The following is a 16,193-nucleotide window of genomic DNA, read 5'->3' on the forward strand; positions in this document are numbered from 1 at the left end:
TTGAGAATAGGAAATCGTCGAAAGGGTTTCCACGGTTTTCGCTCAGTGTTAATCGTCTTCCACCCCCAATTTCCCTGGAGCCGTAGCGGTGCATGTGTGTGCCCCTGTGCGTTGGCTTCTGGTGCCTCCATCAACGATGGATGCCTTTGATTTAATTTCACTTCATTTCATTTTGTGTCGGTGGAGGCGAACTCGCGGCTGCGTCGATACACAGCCCGGCCCCCACCGCCCAGGACTCACCTCATCCCCGTGTCCTCGTAATACCGCTGGAACCGGAGCCACCTCCCCGAGCTCATTCTGCATTTGAGTGTTCGAAGCCAGCGGCCTGGAATGACGGACGGTGGCTTGAGATAATTTCTGAAAGCACTGTGGATTCGTGTAATTTACTTCATGGAACATCTGAGCCGGGAAATGGCCAAGGTTGCAGCCGTCATTTCCCACTTTCCCTTCCAGCCGTGGAAATGAAAACGCCAGGGAATGCATTTGGTTTGTTATGTTCTTTTAATTTCTTTCAATAATATGTATGTCTCATTTATTATTCAATATGCGCTCTAGTTCTATTTTTTTCCATTATTTCCTCGTCATTATATGTGTGTGTATAAATTAATGTCCGATGTTCAATGCGTGTGGCGTCCGCCTTAAATGCCAGACATGCTCTCAAGTCGATCGAATTTGTAAACGAATTTCCTTGCACTGACAAAGCCAATTGCGGTGTATAAAAAATCATGGTGCAATTCTCGATTCAAACATCCCTTTCTTTCGGTAACAACAATGATAATAATAACAATAATAGTAATAGAAATACGCGAATGTTTATTGCATTATTTACGGTAACAACAAAACCAATTAACGAGTGTAAAAATGGAATAATTTTCACGGCTGCTCCTCAGTTGGTTTTAATTTTCCTATTTGGTTTCCTTAACGTAGTACCTTTGCCCTCTTGCTGTGTCTTAAAAAATGTATTAAAATTAGCTTAACTATCAAAATTATATGCACTTGTTGTAGCTTCACTTGCATCTTTGAGTTCGTTTTCAAAAGTTACTATTTGTTACCAATTTTCTAGTCAGCTTATATACATTTGTTGTTATTACACTTGTGTTCTCCGTCGTTAATTGTTGTATCTTCTTTTCCTGTGGCTTGCCTTGACTTAACTATGAACAGTTTGATATTACAAATATAATGCAAGTATCCTTGATGCCACCGGTAGCTATCTCTTCGCTACTCGTTTGTTCTTAACCTTAGTGAGTGGCATTTACATGTATCTACATGAATATCAAAAAACTATGCAGGTTCCTCTAAGTCCAACAATGTTCTGCAGCTTATACAAATAAATGTTAACATTCAATATCTCCTAATATCTCCTAATATCTCCTCCCCTCGTCCAAAGCCTCTGTATCTCAATGTGGAACAGAGTAAGCAGTTTTAGTTACAAACTGGGCGCAGCGTGTCCTGTGGGTGGTGCCATTGGTGGAATGATGGGAAAACTCCTTTAGAAATTAAATATTGTCAAGCACGAATGTGATGCGGGTGTGTGATCAGCCTCGGAACCAAAGATCGTTGATAACACATATGGAGTGGGTGGGACTATCGATCTAACTACACTACTCTGATGGGAAATTGAGGGAAACTTCTAGGCGAAATGTGCTCGGCGTGCTGGTGGATTGGTTGATGGGTTGATTGATGTGTGGTGATTGATGATGAATCGTGACCGAGAAGTTAATTGCTTTTCGTAATTTTTTGTTGTCAACAACAATACTCAATAATATCATATTTTTCTATATATCGTTCAAATGATCACAGTCAAAAAACGTTCATTATTGAATTATCCTTTAAACATTTTAACCTTTACAATTTACTAACACCACAAAAGACTCGGGTTCCTCGGGGTTTCTCCAAAAGCAACTTAAACGAGAAGACTCTGATGGAACTATGAACTATGACCAAATTCTCTTGCAACTTGGGGCACTTTGTGAAGGGCATGCGAGTGTCGTCTAGGACGAACTCGGCCCGATTTCTACAGCAAAACCAAAAGCGATTGATGTCTCAATGGGTGTCACAAAATGTGGGCGGACTCTATATAAAATGAGGCGTGGCGTGTCTACTTCTGTGTGGAGCGATTAACCGAAGCGTAAAATGTTTTTTGCCGCTGGCCGAATTTCCATTTGAATTTCCAATTGCATTTTCATAACGTCATTTTGCTTTTATATTTTTCTCTTGCACTTGTAGTTTGGGTTGCTGTTGCTTTCCACGTGATTAGCTGAACATTTTGTTGTATTTAATTACTAATGCATTACAAACTTATTCATTACCTAATGCAAAATTGTACACTTAACGTTAGTATTCTGTTTTTCCACTTGGTTTCTCTTTCAGCAGTACAAAAATTATTCATTGCATTTTCTGTTTAGGTGTTTCTGTTTTTCTGTTTTTCTCTTTTTCTGTTTTTCTGTTTTTCCCCTTGTTGTTTTACATCCGTAATGATTCAGTTTTAACTAAATTTACACATTGCCAAATTTGCATATTTTAATTCGCACACACAACACGTTCTGTGCACGCGGCTAGAGATACACACATCTTATAGCTAGACTTCGATCTATCTCGTTAACCGATTAACACTTCTGTTGGTTCCTCCTCCCCCGTCGGCTGGTTTAAAAATCATTTACGCTAAAAAGTAACTAAATTTAATCAATCTTAGGAATTATTCAGTTGGATCAATTATTAAGTTATGTGTGTGTGTTCCTTTCTGTCCTATTAATCTGATTCGTTTCTGCTCGGCTAGTTGCACTAAAACCTCTGATAGTGTCGGGTCTTTGGCCATCTACCATATACCATCTCATATACCTCCTCCGTTCGAAGTTCGATTGGGTTGACACTGTGTTGGAAGAACAAATAGATTATCCTTAGCTGGTTCCGCAGAGTTCGGTATCAGGTTCTGCTAGAAGTCGCTGCTAGTCGAGGGATTCCCTAAATTGCTCTCCACAGTGTCGTCCTTGTGTCAGAGGGGCGGCTTGTAGACTTCAATAGCAGGCGTGAGCATGTCCACCCGCGTTGATATCGAAGTATCACTGTAATGGGAGGAAAAAGATGTTCGTTTAGTGACAATTTAGATGAACGCTATTTATAGAACGTTGATACCCCTTTTGTGTTCCCACTTTATTGATCGAAGCCCCGTTCAAAGACTTTAAGATCCCAGTGACTTACGGCATAGTCACGAATATACTTCTTGCACTTTAGTTTGCAACATAAAAAGTTTAAAGACACATCGAAAGGGGGAAAAGGGGTTGGGACCGGGGAAACTGCGGGGAAATTGGGAAGTTGGCAAGAGGAAAATCCGAAAACTTTATCGCAACCAGTGCAGGCAGACAGCTGCTGCTCCTTGCAACACGCTGAGCCGCACAAACAAGGAAAACTAATTCCAGTCTCACCATCAGTCAACAGTGTTTCACTAATTGCATTGCCTTGTGCTGGTATTATTGTGTTATTTACCCAGCTAGGTAATTTATAAATTTTTTAGAAAGTGTGCCTGGGCTTCATTTTAATCCTATTGCTATCCTAAAATATCAGTACCTCGTTTGCCATACAATTTCTGACATTTCTAATTCTGTTTGTGTCATGATAAAGGCCACAAATTGGTAAGATTTCTTTATTTTGATGAAATGAAATAAGAAAATAAAATAAGAATTGGCTTGTTTATGAAAACCATCTGTAGATTGTTGATGTAAATATTTTAGAACCATTTTAGATATGAACATAGGGAACTCATCTTAAAAGAATTATCTTAAAATACCAACATTTATATTTCCTCTTCAATACTAAACAAATTGTCTGACATTTTATATTTTCTTACTTTTAAAACTATTATTTTTCCTTAGTAAAAAAAATAAAGGCTCCTAACAACTGCGTGTAGATTGTACACAATTAAATAACAAGTTAGGCACGAATAAACGCTTTTTGATAGAAACTTACTACGCTTTTCAATACAGGTATTCTTATTGCACCCTGTAAATGATTTGCCTGAATGCGAATTCATTTGTATGCACCTGGCACTCCCCTTTCATAAGGATGCAGTGCGCTTTCCTTGGCCAGGAGTGACTGCTCCTGAGTCCTGATTTCATTTATTCGGTTCAATTGTTACACTTATTTATTATACACACTGACATGTACACCCTGGTACACACTTTCCTTTCATTGCTCGACCCCGTCGACCCACGACCGCCAACTATGTGCTCTGTGCGTCTGCCTCTCCATCTGAATTTTCCTTATTTTTCCGCTTTTCCCATTCTTCGCCGGCTTCTTTATCATGGGCACCCACTGGATTGGAGCCCTTTGTTTGCTTGTTGCGGATTCGGTTTCGCATTGTAAATGAAATGGAATTAAATGAAATGTGAAATTTATTGTATTTAGGGGATTTCCATGCGACAAGCGCTGCGGAAGCGGAAGTGGGTGGGGACGCGGATGCGGATGTGGATGGAGATTGGGCTTTCGGCATTTCGGATGGGGCGAAACAAAGCAGAGCAATGCGAAACAATCGCCTTTTCGCTTACTATTTCAAATGTAATTTATACGCGTACTTATGGCCCCCACTGTGCACACTGGCTGTTCGCCTTATTGGCACTCTACTTTGGTTTTATTTGTGCTTGCTCGCTGCTCCTGTCTTTCCATGATCGCCATTCGTCCGTCCAGCTGGCTGCACTCATCTCATATTGAATTCAGCGAAAATCTCATTTCTTTTTTGTCAGCCATGTATTTACCTCCCTATTAGCCCCAGACCTACACACCTAAATCTGTGCACCCACACCCACTTGGGTGTTCATAGAAACTTCCGAATAGTTGCTGCAAGTTCGGCCGGGGGCAAAATAAACAAAACAGGCAAAACTGAAAGATATTATGGAAACTTTCGAGTGTTGGCAACTCCTCGAAATGCGCTTAAGGGTCATAATTAAAACGAGAAGCTTAAAACCCTGAACTGGACCAAGAATGTAGTGCTGAGATTAAGGAACATTTTGCATAGCTCAAAAATAGTAGGCTTTTTTTTACGCACGGCTAAGGAATTAATAAATATTTGAGCAGTATGTATTAGAAGGGATTTAAAACATGTAAGTTTATTTTTTGTATAAGTCAAGCTGATTTTTGATTATTTTTTTAAATACTAATAAATGATTTTACTTTCTTACAAAAACTTTTATTAAAGTAATTTTATTTTCTGCAGCTAAGTAAACCTAACAGGAGGTATTATACATAGTATTTCTTTAATGTTCAAATATTTATTCGTTATTTTCCTACTATTAAAGTTTTATTCAATGTATTTTTCTTCCTTATAAAAAATAATATATTAGTTATTTTATTGTTGACAACTAAGTTAACCTTCAGTTAGTATGCGACTACTTTATCCTCCCTTTGAATTCCTTTCAAATACTTATAAATTATTCTACTAATATTAAAGTTGATCTGATGCACATCCCTTCCGTATATAAACTATCATACTAGTTATACTCTTAACATCTGATTTAACCTCTAGTAAGTATGCTATTACTAAACTTTACTTTAAAATAATCTTTAAAAGCTTGTTTTGATAACAAGAAATTATTCTTTAAAATACTAATACTAATTTTTTGTTTCACTTACTGACATAAAATATTTTTTAAGCAAATTTAAGGTCGACTTTTGATTTAACTCACAGTTATTCTTTCTGCAGCAAACTTTTCTTTAAAGTGCGCCATTAGGTGAAGTTTCCTCATTTCCTGAGAGTGGACAAGGGTGCAGCTCTCCGCTTTGGGGAGCGCTAAGAGCCAGGAGCCGGACACCATCTGGTGCCGGGCATTCATCAGCATCAAAAAGCGAGCGGATGCAGTTGCATTAGGGGAGCACAAGCACCGGAGGGCAGGACAGGAGCACCCGGGACATGGAAAGTGGGCGAACTGTTGCCAAGCTGTTGAAACTGTGTTCCAATTAAAAATGCAACAAATTCGAGCACGAATTGTTCGCATGCCGTTGCCAGAGCGACGGCAACTGCAATTGAAAATGGAAATCTAAGGGATGGCAATGCAATTAAAAAGCTCTTTCAATTGCATTTAACATGAAATTAGTTTCGAGAGCCATAAAAACCATGAAAAGCCGGGAAAGTGCCTGCGGTTATCTGTCGGTTGCTTTGTGTCACTTTGTAGCACTTTTTGCCCCATGCCTGTAAAACTTGAACTCTTCCATTGAATTTATGATTGCTATCGATCGAATGGCATGCACATATTGCATAGGGGCCCTTGATTTAATGCATGAGGTTTCCCCTCTGGGTTTCCCCTAAACTTTGTCAAAGTTCCGACTGGGCCAGGAACTCACTGCGAGCTATTACCAGAGTCGCTGGAGATTTCTGCAGTAACTCCACAAAGCTGACAGGCACAACAACTTATGCAATTAACTCCCGCCCGCACAACGGGCCAGCCCGGGGGCCAGAGGAAGCTTATTACAAACGACAACAAGCAATGTAAATGCCAACTGGCAGTGAGAAATGGCCGAAGGCGGCACTTGGCCGAGACGAAGTGGAAAGCAGGCCGAAACCAGGTCAAACAGGTGTGTGCAGGTGGGCTGGAGGTTGGTGGTTGGAGGACAGAGGCCCTTGGTCCGCAGCTCTGCAAAACTTCGCAGCGTATTTAATTTGAAAATGCGACACTGACACTGCGGCGTGCTGAATGCTCGGTGTAAATTAAATTACACGCGCACGCCTTGCCGGCGACTGGGGGATAGGCCGGCCAACCCGAAACACGGTACATTAAATTTTCATTTGGCCAAAAGTCCCACAAACCTTGCTGACAAGTCGCAGGCGCTGCAAGGACGCGTGAAAGCAACAACAGGCGGAGATGCACAGGGAAAAATTAATACTACAAGCAGATTGCAGCGAAACTGAAGATACACTCTAAAAACAATTATCAAATCCCTTTTCGTAGTCTCTAAAGTTAGACAAGGCGGATTGTGCCCAATGTTTTAAGAAAAGCAAAAAAATATTCATTTTATAATCTCTTCAGTTTGAATAACAATCCTGAAAATACTTTCTGCCTGATTTTAAGAATGCTTATTCTCGAATAAGTAGGAATAATTTATTTAATATAATTCAATTTTACTAAAATGAAACACTTGTGATTTTGATTATATATTCCTTTTAAATTGAATTTTTAAAATTATTTATTGAAATATGAACTTATGATTCTATTTAAAATATAATAGTAACTTCGACAGTATTTCTTCTCAGTGTCCAGATACAAATACAGAGATAAAGATACAGCTGGCAGGCGGACAGTTTTCGAAGGTGCGAAAGTGAGGGCCAGCTTAGAGGTCAGATTGCTGCGGGCTCGGGACTCTGGGCCCTGGCAGCTGGGTCGGAGCCAGGCTCTCGGCTCCTATCCAAATCCTCAGCCTGCAGGCGACAAGTAAACACAAATGTCGACACTCCAAACACCCGGAATACACAGAACACACCCCCACACAACCAACTGAAGTGCCAGGCGGAGGTGGGGCGACTGGGGGAAACTTAAAATCTCATTAGTTACATTTTTGAGAGGACACGAGCTTTGGCTGTCAGCTCAAAACAGCAACAACTTCGAGTTTTTGGCGCCCCAGTTGACTGGGAAATCTGGGCGCCTGGCAAACCATTTCGAGATTCACTTTGCCACGCTGACCGCCTTCGTTCGTCTGCGAAACTTTCTACTGATAAAATCAAATTCTTTCAATGGCCGCAAAAGTTTGCCTACCCAAAACGAAATTCTGTATTCCACGAAATTCTTAAAAGTGTGCTTTACAATTTAGATTGGCTCCTTTGGTTTGGCTGAGATTAAATATTTGGCAGGCAACATTATATTAAATATTATTAAAATGTGTATAAATGTTCTAAAAAGTTTGTAAGTCTTTTGTAAAATATTGATTTGTAATATATTTAAATTTATGAAGACTATCCCATCATATTCAATATTCTATTTGGTAAATATGCTTAAGATATTAAGGCCCCTTGATGCAACCTTTTATAAAATACTAATTTTTAATATTTTTCAATTTAAGTTGACTCATCAGATTTAATACTTAGCAAGCAGAATCCAACTTAAAAAAATCTTTAATATATAAGCCTTGAAAATGTCTGTAATCCTTTTGTAAAGTATCCAAAAATGTTGCAAGTTGAACATTCAATTTTCTCCGTTCAATATTGTCAACATACGAAAAGAGAAAACATTTAATTGGAATTCCAGAATTGTTTATTTAGTTTGAATATCCATTTATTTTGTTCTGTGCCGGTGGCAAAGTCAAAGGCGAAAAACGACGACTAACAGCCAGGTGCGGGCGTATTTGAAAACTGAAAAAGTGCATTGGAAAACGGTTGCGAGGGGTATTTAAATTTTTAACAGCCTCTGTATGCCTGGGCACGTGCCTCCGATTCTCAGAGGGTGGTGTGCATACGTGGGTGTACCTATATATGGGATATCCGGATATATCGGTGTTGTTCCTCCCACTGATGTAGCCGCGCTGCTGGCCATATGGCAGCACTTTAAATGCAAATGAAAGCGCTGAGCTCTTGTCCTCGGCGTCTGAGTTGATGGCGAAATGTGGTGCGTCGAGGTCGCTGGCGAATTGAGAAGTGCCCCTCCCCTCCCTACGATGCGAAATTTGCATTTGCATAAAGCTGCGGCTCCCCTCTTCCACCGCCCCTGCCGCCCCCAGCTAGAATGAATATTCGGTTAGGCTTTTCCTTGCGGTGCTGCTGATGGCACGTGACTGGCTCATGGACGGCCAAAAGTTTTGTGTGTCAAGGCACTGCAACTGCAGATACATTGTGCTTTAGATACTTGTTGAGCCCCGCTGTCCTTCGGCCCGGGAGATGCATATGCAGCGTGTGTATGTGCGCACCGCCCACCTTGAACACTTCCAATGACAGCTGTACATGGCCCGTAGGTCACCGCCAGCTGACATTTCAAATCAATTCCAACCGAAGCCCCCTCCCAAGTTAAACAAAAGCCGGGGCTGCATTTTCGAAGCCAAAAACAAGTGGGGCGTTGCTAACTTTTGTTTTGTCATTTGCGCGGGCGTGGCCCAATTCAATTGCCAACTTGCATGGGAACTCGAGGCGAACTCAAACAAGAGGCTGAAACTCAAATGAAGAGGGGCGTTTCTTGGCCAAGTCAACGGGGGCATTGATATTAAGTAGCCCTGGCCGAAGCCCGACAATTCATCATCTGTCCTCGCAAACTTTTCTCTTCGAATGTAGTGAAAAGTTTCTCGGTTTTCTCCTCATTTCATCCATTTCTCCAAGGGCCAGGACACGAGGCAGAGGGGCAGCCATTAATCAAACCAGCTACGTGATGTCTAGCCCGCTGGCCATAAATAAACCCATCCCACCGCTCCGTTCGGGGAATAGAAAAATCAGACTGGCCGAAAAGGATTTATGCAAATAAACATTTCTTACGCCCGATGCTGGGAGATGGGCTGGCGTCGGCCAGTGTAAATGCAATCGATGTGGCAGGAAACCAGAAGGACAGGAAGGCCCGGTGGCAAAGTGGCACTCAGAACTAAATAAACACAAATATTTGAAAATTTTGTGTTTAAAAATGAATTTGTGCCATGGATAGCAATTTTCATTTAAAAATGAGGAAAAAATATTTTGCATTTGAGTTTTTCTCAGGAAAATAAGGACTAAATAAACAATGTAAAATGGACAGGCAATTCCAAAATTTTGAAGAAAACCACGAGCTATCCATTTAAAGCAAAGCAATAATATAAATTTTCAAAAATATTATTAAATATTTAATGTTAAATATACTCCAAAAATTTAAAATGTATTTACATATTTTTTCTATAACAAAATGATCATTTATAAAAGTAACAATTTTAAGATGACAAATTATATTAATAAATGTGTAATAGCTAAATGAAAAATATACTTTCTACATTGAAAACTAAATGTAATTAGAGTCTTATTTAATGATGTTAATGATTTTTGTGCATTCAAAGGCTAGTAGTATTTTTTCACTGTAAGGGAAAATGGAAACCCCGTGGAAAGCCAGAAATGTAGTTTCCGTTGATTAATTTCCGCTCACAGCTCAATCACCAGGTCTCGCAATTTTTCGCATATTTCTTCCCTTTGATGTGACTTCCACTCGCAGGCTGAGTACCGAGCCGGGTTGAAAGGCACGTTGAGTGGCGGCCTGGAGGCTATCATTTCAGCCGACTTTCGGTTACGGATTTAATTTTGGCCCGGACTCGTTAAAAGGTCGGTCAAATGATTTATTTGCCGTTCCCGCATTGATTTCGCGACTCATTTCGATTGCTGGTTTTCGGGTTTCGGTTTCAGTTTTTTGGCACTTGCTTTCCCGCGCTCCGGCCGATCCACCTAATGAAATCATTCCGTGACACGCCGCACCCCAGACCCGCGCGCAGCCCTCCTAATTGTTAAATCGAATTCGCTGCTTTGGCTGTGCGAGACAACGCGGCGTATGCGTAATGTGATTATTGAAATGTGTTGATTGGAATCAAGTTTGCATTTTAATTGGATTGCCATTGTTTGGCGCACAGACACGCTGACAGCGGCAGCAAGCAGCCAAAACCACTTCCACATGGATTACACATTTTAGTTATGAACTCGGGGCTTCAAGTCCGTGGCTGTGCCTGAAATTTTAAATCGATTTGGATCAGCGCTAAATTGTGTTGATTTTCGTGGCGAAACTGGAGTGTATACTGGTGCAGTGTGTGTATCACCCACTCATGAATTATATGCACTTCCATAGCCGTATCCTTTAAGCTTTTCGGGGGCTTAATGGCCTGGCAGCCGTGGCTGGGGGCGTGGGTGCAAAGAGCAAATATGAAATATTTCCCAAACGAATGTGCCATAACAGTTGAGTGAATAAAACATTAACAAATATTTATTTCCATAACCGCTGCTGCTGCTGTTTCGGCCCCGGGGGTGTCCTTTTATTTTATTATATTTATATGGCCTCCGTTCTGTATTTCTTTTTCATTCCTTTTTTTGCCCCTTGCAATAGAGCATGTTCTGCTCCAGTGCTGCGATTGAGATTATACCAAGCGGCAAATAAATAAAACAACAACCAAAAGGAGTACAACACAACGCACGGGTCACAGGGCAAACCAGAGTTCCACCGCAGAGCTGGGGTTTCGGATTGGGTTTGTGTTCGGGTGCCCGTTTCCCAAACGGGGCTTCCACCGAAAGTTGCGGGAAATGCTGCAGCCTGCAGTGCGGAGCAGTCAAAGCGTCAGCATTCCGCCATTCGAGTTTTCCGCTTTTCCGCTTTCCCATGCCGCTGGCCCAAACCACACCTTAAAAACCGGGCGGACGGGTGCTAATGCAGCGTTTAAGGCAAAACTCTCCCCACTCGCTTTCCTTTTTCCATTTTTTTGACGGGCAAACCACACAACAGAAATGGCAGAAAGCCAAGGCGCACCTCTCGCATCCGGGGTTTCCCATTTTCCAACCATTTCCCTGCTGAGCTCGCTGGCCACGTAAATTGCGTAAAATCCCCGCAGCTAAAGCTGCGAAGCCAACGCGCACTCCTCACTAATTGCACATTTTTATCTCAATTATTGCGGCTTACTTCTTTGGAGTCTTGGGAAGGACCCGCCGGGAGGGGCATAATAGAGCTGAGGAGCAGTGGTTAAAGGACAAGGGAAGGGACTCATTAAAGGATTATGTGTAGGCCATGTCACGTTGCATCGTTTGTGCACTTTCAACGGGTAAATCTTCTTTCATTTCATTTAGTTTTTGAAAAACTTAAGCAACTAAGTGACTTCTAAATTAAAGCTTCTAGGAAAATTCCTATTTTAATAAACGTTTATTGTGTATTTATTATATTAGAACAAAAGTCACTCCGTTTTGAAAGGCCAAACCACTAACTCTGTTATGAGAAGAAGATATATTTTTATAACTATCACACAGGAATTTCGAAAAGTCAAACTTCATATTATAGGGTTCAATAAAAATTCTTTTTTTTTTTTTTTTTTTTTTTTTTTTTTTTAATTAACATCTTTATTTAATATAATCCAGGAACAGATCTAATTAAAGCCTTTAACCTAAATGTTTTCTTAAGTAAATAATCTCTTAATTATAAATTATAATTAGTTTTCAACTTGGTATATAGGAGTAGATCAAATTACGACTAGTTTCAAGTAAATACTATATTCATATTAGTCTCTTAGGAGCAGCCCAAAATGTCTTCTTTTGAGCCTGCGAATTGGGATAGCCCCCTGTAATCTCCGGGCTAGACGATTACGGTGGGCAGTTAGACGGTCGTTGTACCTGCTTGAGAAGAACGATATTTGGTCTTCAACAAGACTCAGGTTTAGGTCATTGTGAAGCGTTTGGCCGCTAACGAACCACTCACAGCCAGTGATTTGTCTTAATGTTTTGTTCTGGACGGTTTGGAAACGTTTTCGGTGGGACGCAGCCGCCACTCCCCAAATTTGGATTCCATATCTCCAAGTTGGTGCGATGATTTGTTGATAAATGTGCCGCTTGCATCTTAGAGATAGTTTGCTTTTCTTGTTTAGCATCCAGAATAATTGGTTCCGCTTTAGGTTGCACATTTTGACGACTCTGGCAATATGTTCTCGGAAGGTTAGGCGTTTGTCCAGTGTGAGGCCTAGGTATTTCGCCTTAGTCGCTTGCTCTATGTCCACATTATTAATGTGGACCACCGGAGTTGTTTTTCGGCGTAACGTAAAGCAAACGTTTACGCATTTGCTTTCGTTGATTTTGATATTGTTCGCCGTGGCCCATTTCTCGAATTCGTTGAGGTAGGTTTGCAGCGTTTGTGAAGACTCGGTCTCACTGTTCGAGGAGCTGAGAAAGCAGACGTCGTCAGCGAAGCTGGCCAGCAGCATTTTGCTGTTGTCGTAGGTCATTTCTTCATAGCTTGGCTTGGGGATGTCTGCTGTAAAGATGGAGTACAGTAGCGGTCCTAAGACGCTTCCTTGGGGAACGCCAGCTGTAATGGCAACATTTGCAGAGATTGCGTCGCTGGACTGGACGCAAAAATCTCTGTTTGTGAGAAACGATCTGATGAGCTCAAACAGGTTGGCTGGCAGCGCTGTTTTGACTTTGGCTAGTAGTCCCGGGATCCAAACTCTATCAAATGCCTGTTGTATGTCAAGAAAGATGCCGTTGCAGTAAAAATTCTTTTAAAAATAAAAAAATTCGCCCATTATGACGCTGGGGCCTCCACAAGTTTGCCCAAAAAGTATAGAAATATTTCCACAACTTGTTTGGCAACTTTAAACCCATTTCTATTATCAATGCAGGGCGGGCTTTTCGGGCCTGTGTGTGCAAACATTGTGGCCGGGAACGGGAGTGGGCCAAGTGAAGCGTTGCCAATTACGAGTAGGCGAGTCAACAAACTCAGTCAGCAGTTCGGGCGCCAAAAAGTATGCAGAGCACGAGTCTGGCGATGTGTATGTGGGAAAGTGCGGGGGATTCCTGGCGCAGGAAGGACGACGATGGAGCGCAACTCTCTTGTCATGGAGCCCAAGTGAGTTACTTGTAATTACCACAAAATTCAATATATACACTCGTAGCTGCGGTTGCCAGGCCCTCTCTAAAATGGGGAGCAGCTGCTGCCGTAGTCAAACATCATTTGGCATAGTAGCGCTGGAACTCGTTTTGCCTAACGACCCGACCATCGACTTGCGTCATAGTCATATCCCTCCAACTTGTCGAAGATGCGACGACCGTACACGCACCATCACCAGCCCATTCCATCGGATCCCATACCACGCCATCCCCATTTCGTCCCAAAAGTTGGAGGAGCCGCCTAGAAATGGCAGCTGTAAAAAATCACAGCATCAGCATAAAAGTGCTTAAAAGCAGCCGCCGTGTCCTTACGGCGGGGCATGCTTTTGCTTTTTGCGCTTCACTTTGCACTGAGTTTTCCAGATTTTCCATCAGCCCGAACCCCAACCCCCCGTCCTCTGGTGGTAAAAGTTTCGAGCAGTTTTTCTCCCGCTGATTTCTATCTAACCGAGTTTGCGTTTCCCGACGCTGCTCTTTTGGAATTGTTGCCGGCCAGAATCCATCTCATCAGACTTCGGTTTCTGCCCTCTTAATGGAATTATTTGGAAAAATAAATTATGAAGCATTTTAATTGCCACAAAACCGATTCCATCCCCCTCCAGATGGCTTTCCTCGTCTTGATTCTATCTCGTTAATGCGGTAACTTAATTCAATTTCGCATCCTAATCCAATCAGCAAATTGAAGAATAATTGGTAGTAAGATGGGCACGCAGGGATAATATTACATTTTGCATTTTAATTGGGACTTACTAATTAAAAAGTTTTCCTGCTTTGCCATTTGGCCAAGGCAAAACAATGAGATCTTTGCAAGAAATGGTTTGGGTGTCTGTGGGGTGGGCTTATATGGTAGGATTAGGCCAACCTTTGTCAACTTTTGCCGGATTATAGCTGATAACTGACCCATAACACTTTCAATATTAATTAACTGAGTTTCTTTTGGGTTTGATGGCTTTTCTCTATTGCATTCTATGAATATAAACAATATACACTATTTTGTTTTTCAATTTTAGATTATTTTGATTATTGATTTATAAATGTAGTCTTCCATAAATAGTTTTAATTGAGTATGGTCTGACTGTTACCCTTAACAAAATTAGCTGTGTGTTTTTAATTGTCCGAAGCTTATCAAAAAACAATAAAAAAATTTTGCGTAATATTTTAGGAGCCCAAAGCCTAAAGAGTATAAAGTGGCTGAAATATAGAAATAATTACTTCATTATTTATTACCCAACTCTCCATTTAAGGAAACGTTGTAAAGGGAAAAAGAAACGGTCCCAAAGGACCTTTCCGGGAGGCACTCAATCGAAAGCAGCTCGAAGTGCACAAAATTCCCAGTTCGGCACGCATCATTAAATTCGTCTATGCAATTTGCAAGCGATTGGCACAGTAAAACAACCAAAAGGGGACAAAAGCAAAGGGGCCAAAACGAATAAATCGAGAATATTGCGCATAAATGTATTTAAAATTACGCATTGCTCATACGCAGCGTATGGCAATATTTCCGCTTGACGGCGCCTTTTGTGCCACTGCCTCCGAGTATGTGTTTGAGTCCTGCACGGGAGTCGGTCACTTAGTATTCCGCTCATGGACACACGGCTGACACGTCGTTGGCCAGCGGCAGAAGGATGGTTCGTACGGTCTCCATGGTTATGATTCCCTCCATCCTTCCACCCATCCATCCCTCAACATCGCATAGCAACAGTGGCCAAAAAGACATGTGGCATACGAATGCGAAGGAGACGGAGAACAGGGGATCGGATCACCACATGCCGTGTTCTGCAGCCACTGAAAGGATAAGGGAATCGCCAGCTACATGCCAGCTACGCAGGCCAATTTGCAATAATATTGATTTTTCATTCTCCGCCCGACGCTTTGGTTTTATATTTTCGGTTTCATTGCCAGCAAAAACCAGCGAAACTAAAGCCAAGCGAGTGGCCAAAACAAAAAGTCGACTGGAAAACGCTTTTGGCCTGGCCATGCCCAAATGCCGTGCAAAAGCCAGCGATGAGCCAACAATCACACACTCGCACAGCAACACACACAGCGATTATAGAACACCCACCCATTGGCATGTCTCGGGGCCAGTTAAATAGTCAAAGGACAACGGCGCTGGCGTCGGCGAAGGCAACTCTCTGTGCCACTGTGCCACTGGCAAGCATAAAGTTTACAGTCCTTTGCAGTGAGGACCCCAAAATACCTTTCGTTTTCAAGAGATTAATTATAAAGTTCCAAAGCGTTGCTGGATTACAGGTAGATGTTTCAATAGAGGCCAGATGTATAACTGAATGGTTCCGTAATTATAGGTACATGTGATTTATATTTCTAAATTTACTCAAGAAGCTTTTAAAAGTACGTACAATATACCTAGACTGCGAAGGTACTTTATTTCACTGCATACTTTTAGCTGCATTTTAGTAACTAAGTTTACTGAAATCCCTTTTTCTTTAAAGAGTTAATCAAATTCCAAGTCTTTCCTAAAACCATACATATCATTTAATTATCCCCTTACTGAAGATATGTATTTCCCATTTCTTTAATTTCTATTTTTAAAAATTTGAATAACTTTAAGAAGATCTCATAAGTATGCAACTATATTTAATGACGACGAAATACCAAGTATATGATTTCATTGCCTAATTTAAGGCGC

The 16,193-nt window shown here is 41.3% G+C and overlaps 1 protein-coding gene across 4 annotated transcripts in view; it reads right to left on the reverse strand.

The window, feature by feature from the left end:
- Positions 1 to 482: 482 nt before the first annotated feature.
- Positions 483 to 16,193, reverse strand: part of LOC108032122 (protein tipE) — a 36,881-nt gene continuing 21,170 nt past the window's right edge. For all 4 annotated transcript variants that reach the window (XM_050888961.1, XM_050888959.1, XM_050888960.1 and 1 more), the window contains one exon: positions 483 to 3,062. In XM_050888961.1, coding sequence (XP_050744918.1) covers positions 2,993 to 3,062 — 70 coding nt within the window. In that variant the 3' untranslated portion in view covers positions 483 to 2,992. The remainder of the gene's footprint in view (positions 3,063 to 16,193) is intronic.

Source organism: Drosophila biarmipes, chromosome 3R (assembly GCF_025231255.1).
Source record: "Drosophila biarmipes strain raj3 chromosome 3R, RU_DBia_V1.1, whole genome shotgun sequence".
In the NCBI taxonomy this organism is placed as follows: domain Eukaryota; kingdom Metazoa; phylum Arthropoda; class Insecta; order Diptera; family Drosophilidae; genus Drosophila; species Drosophila biarmipes.